General features: G+C 47.0%; 1 protein-coding gene across 1 annotated transcript in view; it reads right to left on the bottom strand.

Annotated features, from left to right (window-relative positions):
* The window catches only part of myo16 (myosin XVI), a gene marked incomplete at both ends in the record, with an annotated part of 134,473 nt that overhangs the window by 29,277 nt on the left and 95,196 nt on the right, over positions 1-10,000 (bottom strand). Inside the window, 2 exons of the mRNA XM_080753066.1 lie at positions 7,407-7,612; positions 9,901-9,981. Coding sequence (XP_080609192.1) covers positions 7,407-7,612; positions 9,901-9,981 — 287 coding nt within the window. The remainder of the gene's footprint in view (positions 1-7,406; positions 7,613-9,900; positions 9,982-10,000) is intronic.

Genomic DNA, 10,000 nt, shown 5'->3' on the forward strand with positions numbered 1-10,000 from the left:
GCACCAGAGAGAGCAAGAGAGAGACAGAGAAACACGGAGAGACTGAAGCTAATATAGTGAGTGAGAGAGAGAGAGAGAGAGAGAGAGAGAGAGAGACACTGGGGGGTTAGCACAGTGAGAATGGGAGGATAGAGCATGAAGGAAAGGAAAGGAAAGTGTGTGTGTGTGTGTGTGTGTGATGATATTTTACATTCGTCTTTTATATAAGATTCTCGTCTGTATCAACCATGTCTGGTGGTTAGTTCTTGTGTTATTGCGTCAGTGTGTGTACTTAGCCCATAGCACTTACCGTAGCACTTTCCCACTCTCAATGACCATGCAAGTGTTTACTGAATAGGTGCTTAGTCTACTTATGTTACTATTTCTTTGCGTTTGATGTATTGGTGTTGATGTACTGATGTATTACCTTGCTTATTGTAAGTCGCTCTGGATTAAGAGCGTCTGCTAAAATTATGAATTGTAAATTGTGAAAGGAAAGGAAAGGAAAGAAAAGGAAGGGAAGGTGGGGGTGAGATGATAGAAGACAGAAAATGGCGAAGAGGAGGCGTGAGGAAAGAATGAGTGAGGGAAAGAATGAGAGAGAGAGAGAGAGAGAGAGAGAGGGCGACGGGCAGAGGGCTTCTGTGAAGACAGCATTGTAGCCCACCCCCACTCTGCAGCAGCTCTGTGCGTGGCCAAGGCTGGCTTCATTCATTGGCCTGATCAGCGTGGAGAGCAGCGCAGAGGCAGAGATATGAATGGCACTCGGTGCTGGGGCTGAATGGAGTCTTTGTGACTGGTAGCCTCCTCTCTCTCTGTGTTAAAGTAAACATGGCCTTGACGTATAAACAACGGAACAGATACACACGTGCGTCAGACAAAGACGCACACAAAGGCCTGTGCGCCTGCGTGCCGAGTGCAACGTCTACACGCAAAGCATGTACTGTATGAATACATGCATTGCGTTGCACGCGTACACTGTACTCAGGCACACACACAATTGCACAGACATGGAGGCAGTTTCCGCACTTCACTGTATTGAATTGTTATAACACTTTTATGAGCTGTTCAAATGGGATGGGATGAGGCCAAGATTGATATAGGTTTTGTTTTGTACGAGTTCTGATGATATGGAAACATATAGAGTGCCAACGAGGGAAATGACAGCTGCACCTTATAATGGATTTCTTCACACAAATGCAGCACGTTTCACTCTTACCCTCCCTTTCCCATTCCCCATCTCTCTCTCTCCGTACCTGAGCTGTTTAGTGCAATGAATAACATCTCTTTACTATGGGGATGGACAACAAAAGTCATGCAAATGGGCCTGGGGTCTCAGACAAGCATGCCAGAGGCCGGTATTACCATCACAATCACCGCAGCCCATGTCTCATCATCTCACTGAGCATCACGCACGCACACTCTCTCTCTAACACACACACACACACACACACACACACACACACACACACACACACACACACACACACACACACACACACACACACACACACACACACACACACACACACACACACACACACACACACACACACACACACACACACACACACACACTCTCTCACTATAACACCTCTAACCAGAGGCATCAATTGGGTATGGCAATTGGTATTGGCTACAGGGGAAACAAATAAAATGTACTTCTTAAAATAAATTCATCGTGCCTGTTGCTAAGGTTTAGCAACATGGCTGGTGTCTCGCACGCGTGCGAGGGCACGCGTGCAAGACACCAGTCATGTTGCCATACCTTAGCTTTTGCTGAACTGACGCCACTGTCTTTAACGCGTGCGCTTGCACACACACACACACACACACACACACACACACACACACACACACACACACGCACGCATGTGCACGCTTAGCAAATGGCATTCACAAACCCCCAACAGGAATCTTTCAATTACAGCTGGGACAAAGAGAGTCCTGACTCTACAAGGTACATCCATCAGGAGCACAATGACCTGGCAGCAGCTTACGGGCCGACTAACACTGCAGTCTATATTGGATTCACTTCATCATGTCCTCCACAGCTCCTTCCTTCCTTCCGCGTTCCGTTTCCTCCAAAACACACACCCAACGTCAGTTAACATGCATATGTGCAAATACACGTGGTGTAAACGATTGCTTCACACTGTTACGGTACAGGTGACCCCGTGGGGAACTAACAGGTGTATGGTTTGCACTAAATACCTCCCAGTGAGGTGGGGCGGTGACAACAGGGCTTAACAGGCACTGTATACGAGCACCTACGGTAGCAGCTCAGTGGTGATGTGTCGTTCTTGAGTTATTCGTACAGCAGAGCTAGTTCATTGCCGTGAACGTGAACTAGTTCACTTCCTTAAACTGTTACGTTCCCGCTTTCGTTCATACCCCCCGTCCCACAGAATCGGAGGGAAGACTGTACGCGCAACATAATAAAAACGCCCGCGATTTTTTCTCACAACCGAACGGTGAACGGATCATTTGAACGTGAACGAAATCAGTCGTTAACTGAAATGAACTGTTGCTCGGGGGGGGGGGGGGGGGGGGGGGGTGTTCCCGCCCTGGTTTGATCCTGTCATAGCGTAGTGTTAATCGCGTCCCCGTAACCCCCAACTGCTCCCCAGAATAATGTCGCAAATATTAGAGGCAGAAATTGTGAAAATAGCAGATCTACATGCTTGCAACGCCTTGTTAAATGTAATGCCTCAACTCTTAGTGCCTGTCAGGGTGGGGGTGGGGGGGTCCCCAGTTAAAATATGATTATTTTGGGGGTCGCTGCCTGAAAAGGTTGAGAACCACTGCACTAAACCACTGAATAGCAGCGACGTACGTATGTGTGGTCTGTTGGAGGCTATATGCTCATAAATGGATGAGGGGGTAGAGTACTGGAGGTGTGGATGCATGTGAGCACACAGAGTTAGTAGAACTCTGGGAGTGTAAAAATGGACTCATATGGGTCCGTGTTTACAATCTCACAGTTAAATGAACACTCCGGATTTCACTTGGTACGTACGTGTTTGTGTGAGCGTGTATGTGACTGTGTGTGTGAGTGTGTGTGAGTGTGTGTGTGCGTGCGTGCGTGCGTGCGTGTGTGCGTGCGTGCGTGTGTGTGTGTGTGTGTATCCTGAACTGGCGGGATCTCTAAAAACATGGTGATGTTTACAGCAGGCTAGTGGAAACTTTTGGGGGGGGTCATGTGACCAGTTGTGTCCTCTCTCATTATCTGGCAGGAATGTTCACGCTAATCCCTTTATCCTCAGAGAGACAGAGAGAGACATAGAGTGGGAGAGACAGACAGACAGACAGACAGACATTGAGAGGGAGGGCCGGAGGGACAGAGAGGGGAGAGAAAAAGACAGGAAAGACAGAGAGAGGAGAGAGAGAGAAAGAGAGAAGAGAGACAGACAGAGAGAGAGAGACAGAGAGAGAGAGATGATAGAGGCAGGTAGAGAGAGACAGAGAAATAAAGGGAGAGAAAGTGAGGGAGAAAGCGAGAGACGGACAGACAGACGGAGAGGAGGTAGACTGAGCTAAATCCTCTCTGTATGTGCCGTTTCTCAGAATCAACTGAAAGAGAGGGAATGACAAAGAAAGAGAGAGAGAGAGAGAGAGAGAGAGAGAACAGGGGGAGAGGGGGTTTGACAGGAGTCCTCTCCCCCCCTTGCCAAAAAAAGAAGGGAAAAACATGTTTGTCTTCGAGGCTGAGCAAACAGAGTCTGGTCGGGAGGGGGAGAGAGAGAGAGGGGGGGGGGGGGGGGAGTAAGAGCGGGGCTCTATCTCTTCTTTTAAAACAGGGGTCTTCAACGTTTTCAGGCCAAGGACCCCTTAGTTGAGAGAGATATGAAGCAGGGGCCCCCACAAGTTTTCAGAGATTCCATATAGTTTCATCGTTTGGCAGCACGATCATCAGTGTTTTCAGATATTTGTGTTTTCAGATATTTAACCACTTGAACCGTCATTGCCTAATAAACTTGACCTTTCCCTCCGTACTTAGTCTGCTCTTTTTCCCCTCTACACCAAACCTCTTTGCCGAAAATAGCCGATCTACAAGCTCAATGCGAGGCATTGTGAGCTTGTAGATCTGCTATTTTTGGCTACAGTTCTCAGAATATGGACACTAGGGTTCAAGTTGTTAATATAAAAAGGATTGGAAGATTTGGAGGACCCCCTGTAGTAACTCTGAGGACCCCCTAGGGGTCCCGGACCCCCTGTTGAAGACCCCTGTTTTAAAAGGAACCGGTGAAAGAGTAACAGAGAGGGGGGATCAAGCAAGTTGACAGAAAACCTTCCTTACAACACACTTGAGTGTGTGTGCGCGTGCGTGTGAGTGTGTGTGTGTGTGTGTGTGAGAGTGTGTGTGTGTGCGTGTGTCAGGCTGACACGTGAAATGTCACAGTAGTAATCATAAGGTAAAAGACAGAGCCTCCGTAACAGTCCGGGCTTCAAAAGCTGACCCACAATGTTTGGTGTGTGTGTGTGTCTGTGTGTGTGTCTGTGTCTGTGTGTGTGTGTGTGTGTGTGTGTGTGTGTGTGTGTGTGTGTGTGTGTGCACGCGAGCGTGTGCGAGTGCGTACTAGCCAGTGTGGGTGTCTGTGTGCCACTGTCAGCGGGCACACCGTGCATTAGAGACAGCATGCCGTCAATCTCTCAGTTCACTGTGACCTGTGGAAGCATTGTCAGGTAGGAAGCTGCCACGGATCACAGTGACCTGCAAAGAGCACAGTGTGTGCCTGGATTACAGGGAGAGAGAGGGAGATGGGGGGGGGGGGAGAGAGAGAGAGGGAGATGGGGGGGGAGAGAGAGAGACAGACAGACAGACAGACAGACAGACAGACAGACTAAGGGTTGATTCATACTCCACTTTTAGAGCCTAATTTATTTCGGTTCGGCTCTGTCTTAACTATGATATGGCGTCATTCAGAGCCGAATTAATGACGTTACCCGCCCCCCAATCCTATGAATGACACACACACACACACACACACACACACACACACACACACACACACACACACACACAAGCCCCCTTTCCACTGCAAGGTGGAACCAGAACTTTCAGGAACCTGAACCTATTTTTTTGGTTCTGGTTTTGTTTCCATTGCACACGGCCCGGTTCCAGACAAGGTTCCTGGAACCTTTTTTCGGTCCTGCTCCTGAAGTAGAACCAAACTTGAGTTCTGGGAACCTATGGCCGGGGCCAGCAGTTCTGGTTCGCACGCACGCACATACGCACGCACACACGCTCGTCCATTATGTTTGCAAACACAGAACTTTCCAGAACCTAAACCTATTGTTTTGGTTCTGGTTTTGTTTCCATAGCGCACAGCCCGGTTTCAGACAAGGTTCTGGGAACCTTTTAGGTCCTGCTCTTGATGTAGTTCTGGGAACCTATGGGTGGAGCCAGCAGCGCTGCTGCACTTTTTTTGGGACCTTCCCGGTTAGGTTTGGTTATATGGAAACGTAAGCAGAACTTGGTCCCGGAACTTCACAGGTTCCTGAAGGTTCTTGGTTCTGGAAAGTTCTGGTTCTAGTTCGGCCCTGTAGTGTAAATGGGGCTATTGTATTGGTGCCCGCTGGACTACCGGTCCAGGCACATACCACATAGGCTTAATGTAGCCTGACAGCGTGTCGCTAGTTAGATTCCCGATCACGACTGCCTTTGCTGCGTGTCACATCCCAACTCTCTCACCATTTCCTGTCAGTCTACAGTCCTATCAATAAAGGCATTAAAAGAAAATTGTGTTTATGTATAAGTGGTGTTTCCCAACCCTTGCATCTTTGAGCATCATTGTCTCCACCAGGCAGAGGACATGGCCGAGACTACGTTCATACCACCGTCCGTGCGCACGCGCGTTTCCGTCTGTCTGTGAGCCCGAATTGCGGTGATGTCCTTTATGTCGGTTAGTAAAAACAGAAAGATGCGTCGCAAGTGACGTCATGTTGTAGTTTTCTAACCACCGCGGTGACCGGTGAGTGAGTTATCACCTAAAAGTGGAATATGCGTGGGCCTTTAGACTGCCTTCCTAGGTCTGAGATGTTCGCTGAATTTTATTTACTAGACCTTACCCGTTCGAAGATATGTGCTCCAAAATATGTGCAGAGTGTGGGTTGTGGGGAAAGTTACTGTGGTGCGTGCGTGAGAATATGTGGGAGCATCATAATGTAAGGAGCAGCTCATGGAGTCATGGAGGAGTGTATATTTATGATGCAAATAATTTAACAGCAAATTTAGGTGAATAGAAGTATGAATGCGCTTGCTCCACATAGTTTTTTCATACCCGTTGGAAGATGAGACACACATCAAACGCACCTGGTAAAAGCGAGAGAGAGAGAGAGAGAGAGAGAGAGAGAGAGAGAGAGAGAGAGAGAGAGAGAGAGAGAGAATGCACATTCCTAACTGTGAGAGAGGGGTGTGTGTGTGGGGCTACAGATCCCATGGCCTGGAGGAACGGACCGTAACCATGACAACAGGCTAAGAAAACGCTAATAAATAGCTTTATTTTGGGAGAAATTAAATTCGGGCTCCGTCACCGTTGGTATAATGCTAATGGCCAATACCATGTGAACTTTGGGATCAGTTGCTGAAGCGAGTGAATAGATAAACGTAGATAAGCGTGAGCGTTAGAGCGTGAGTGTGTGAGTGAGTGAGTTGTTTGGTGGTTTATCTGATAGATATTCAAGCTACTTGCTATGCAAAATCAGGGAACTTTAAGCAAAACCCCAAAAGGGATACATTAGAAGTACAATAGCAATATTTCTGCACTCATCTTTGGTTCAGGACTTCGGAAGGATTTTCCATTTGGTCCTAAAAAACGGCACTTCAATTCATCGGTTAATCGATTGATAAGGTTATCAACTATCGATTAAAGGGATATTCCACTTTCAAATGAACTTTTGGTCATTTTATCGTCTAATCAGTCTTTTGTGAACACCCTGGACAGATTTTAATTAGCTTGATTCAATATTTAGATATTTGATATTCAGACAGCCCCATCTAAGGGCCCATTCCCATACACACCCATTGTAACCTAAAACTCCATTTTAAGTCATTTAAAACACCCATTCTTTTTTCTGGTGACTCATACTACCCTCCTAATACGTGAGCTGGCCGTGTTTTTTTGATAACTTTTTTCATTTATTTTTAATATTTTTTTATTGTATTAAATTCTTAAAATTTTCCCCTGGATGGGGCTGTCTGATAAAATGGATATCAAATATCTAAATGTTGAATCAAGCAAATTAAAATCTGTCCAGGGTGTTCACAAAAGACTGATTAGACGATAAAATGACCAAAAGTTCTTTTTTTTTTAAAAGTATAATATCCCTTTAATGACTGAATCGATAATTTGCATCCCTAATCCAGAGTGAAGCAAGTGGAAATGACGGCAGTAGTGGCGGCAGTGGGGGGGGGGTGCACTGACCTGGTGAGGAAGCCTGAGAAGGGCAGACGCACCGGGTAGCCGTAGCGGATGGTGCGCACCATCTCCAGCACCCCCACGTACTGCAGCTGGGCCGACACGTGGAAGCTGTCGAATGCGTCCGGCTGGCCGCCGGCGTTGGGGCGCACGCACTCCACCAGGTGGGGCGTGCTGGCCTGCAGCTTACTGACCACCTCCGACAGGGAGTTCTGTGGAGACAGGAGAAAAATGTATTTCTATAAGCACATAAACGGGATGATTGGACATGTTTTTTTTTTGATATTTTTGGGGCTTTTTCTGCCATTATTTCAAAGTGGAGAAAGACAGGAAACAGGTGAGAGACATGCAGTGAAGACCATCGGACACGATGGACACAGATCAGCACCAGCTATCTTCTACATGCTGCACATAGGCCAAGGGAGTGCATGCCATGCATTGTTTTTTCACATATACTATGTTTTAAAAATATTTTTGGAGGGAATAAATAATGGAAGGCAATGGGTGTCGGATCAGGCTGAAACCTGAAGCCCATATTACGGAGTCAAACACGTCAAAGATGACTGACATCATCAACTGGCCACGTGAAGTCTGAGATCCACTTCGTTATTAGACCTCGTCTCGGACTCTGGGTAGGTGAGAAGCCTCCCTCGTCTTGGCGTGGTCACTAACGCCATAGGTGAGGCGCGGCGGCCCGGGGTGAGATCACATTATGGGAGTGAGACAACGAAGAGGGATTTGTCGGGGTGTGTGCGCAATGTGCTGCCTCCGTGGGGACGCCATGCACAAAGAGCCCTTTTGCTCTGGGCTTCAGGGCGTGTGTAGCATGAGGAGAGATTTCCTTCAACTGCACTGATGCTTCTCTGGTGTGTGCATGCACACATACGCAATACACTCCCATACAGTGAGTGTAAACACTTGAGTATTTCTTAGTACCAGACCTTCAAACTGACGTCATGCACTGTTTAGCATGCCTGTAAGTACAATGCCCAGCACCTCCCCTTAACGTCAGCCACTTACAGTACGCCGACATCACACACACTCGCGCGCGCACGCACGCACGCACGCACGCACGCACGCACGCACGCACGCACGCACGCACACACACACACACACACACACACACACACACACACACACACACACACACACACACACACACACACACACACACACACACACACACACACACACACACACACACACACACACACACACAGTGGCTGTTGTTCATTGTCCATTCATTCATGTGGAGGGCTTTATGCTTGGCTTGGTTCAGCATCATTCTTCAGCCCACTCTCTCTCTCTCTCTCTCCCTCTCTCTCTCGCCCGCCCTGCGGGGCCGGACCACCACAAACCCACAGCTCCAACACTGCAGCAGCATACTGGCCTCATTCAGACCACGGCTACCGCTGTTCTGAGCCCCACTTCAGCTTCCTTGCGTCACCAGTGCACATCAAACCGCTCTGCGGTAGTGACACATGGCACATATTCCCCGACTGCCGTTGCACTTTTTGGGTGGGTGAGGAAATCTTCTATAAATGAACAGTATTCTTTTTTTATATATTTTTTGTAGTTACTGTGTACTTTTGCCACTTTATGCGCTCAACTGGTTTTCAAAGAGTGCCATTGTTATGGCTGCTTTATAGTGTTTGAATATGAATGACGTTTATGTTGATTTGATTTGTTTTGTAAAGCGACTTTGGGTACCATGAAAAGTGCTATATAAGCCCTAATGTATTATTATTTTTGAGCTAGTTGTTGTGCTGTATGACCTGTGCTGAACGATCAAAGCCTCAAGATCAACCAATCTAAATCTGACATAACATTTCCCAATGCATTCTGTGTCAAGAGCTGTTGCGCTGGGAAATGACAGCAAGCCTTCATAACGCCAGGTTTTGAGGACTTTTCCTCATGACAGGACAAAAGCCATGTTAAAAGCTTGTAATAATTTTGAAGGTCCTTGACATGAAAAGGTTTGAGCAAGTTTGAGCACACCTCACTGATATAGAAACATACGTTTTTCGGAAAACTAGAATCGGGCTCAGGTCTACAATAAATGGGTTAAAGTTTCACTTGACGTGGAACTCCATTTTAACCATGATATATTCATCGAAAACACCCGTCCTTGGTTCTAGTGACTGATATTGGCTCCTACTACATGAGCTGGCCATGTTTTTTCAATTACTTTTTTCATTTATTTTTAATAATTATTTTGTATAATGAAAAAATGAAAAAATCTAATTAAATATATGAAAAAGGTTATTGAAAAAACACAGCCAGCTCAAGTATTGGAGTTACAATGGGTTTGTAGAGGAAGTATAGGAAATTAATCTCAAATATCTAAATACTGAATCAAGCAACTTAAAAACGGTCCCAGGTGTTCCCAGAAGCCTGATCAGACGTTAAAATGACGATAAGTTTAATTGAAAGGGAAATATCCCTTTAAGTGGTTAATGTAGGGTGCGCGGCAGGGCTGGTGCACGGTAGCAGCTCTCACCCTCAGCTGGACAGACACGGTGACTGGACCACACCTCTCCAACCGCTGGAGGAAGGAGCTGGCTCCCTTCTTCTTCAGCATCTAGGGACGGAAAACAAGC

The sequence above is a fragment of the Nannobrachium achirus genome, assembly GCF_963921795.1.
Source record: "Nannobrachium achirus genome assembly, chromosome: 22".
Taxonomy (NCBI): domain Eukaryota; kingdom Metazoa; phylum Chordata; class Actinopteri; order Myctophiformes; family Myctophidae; genus Nannobrachium; species Nannobrachium achirus.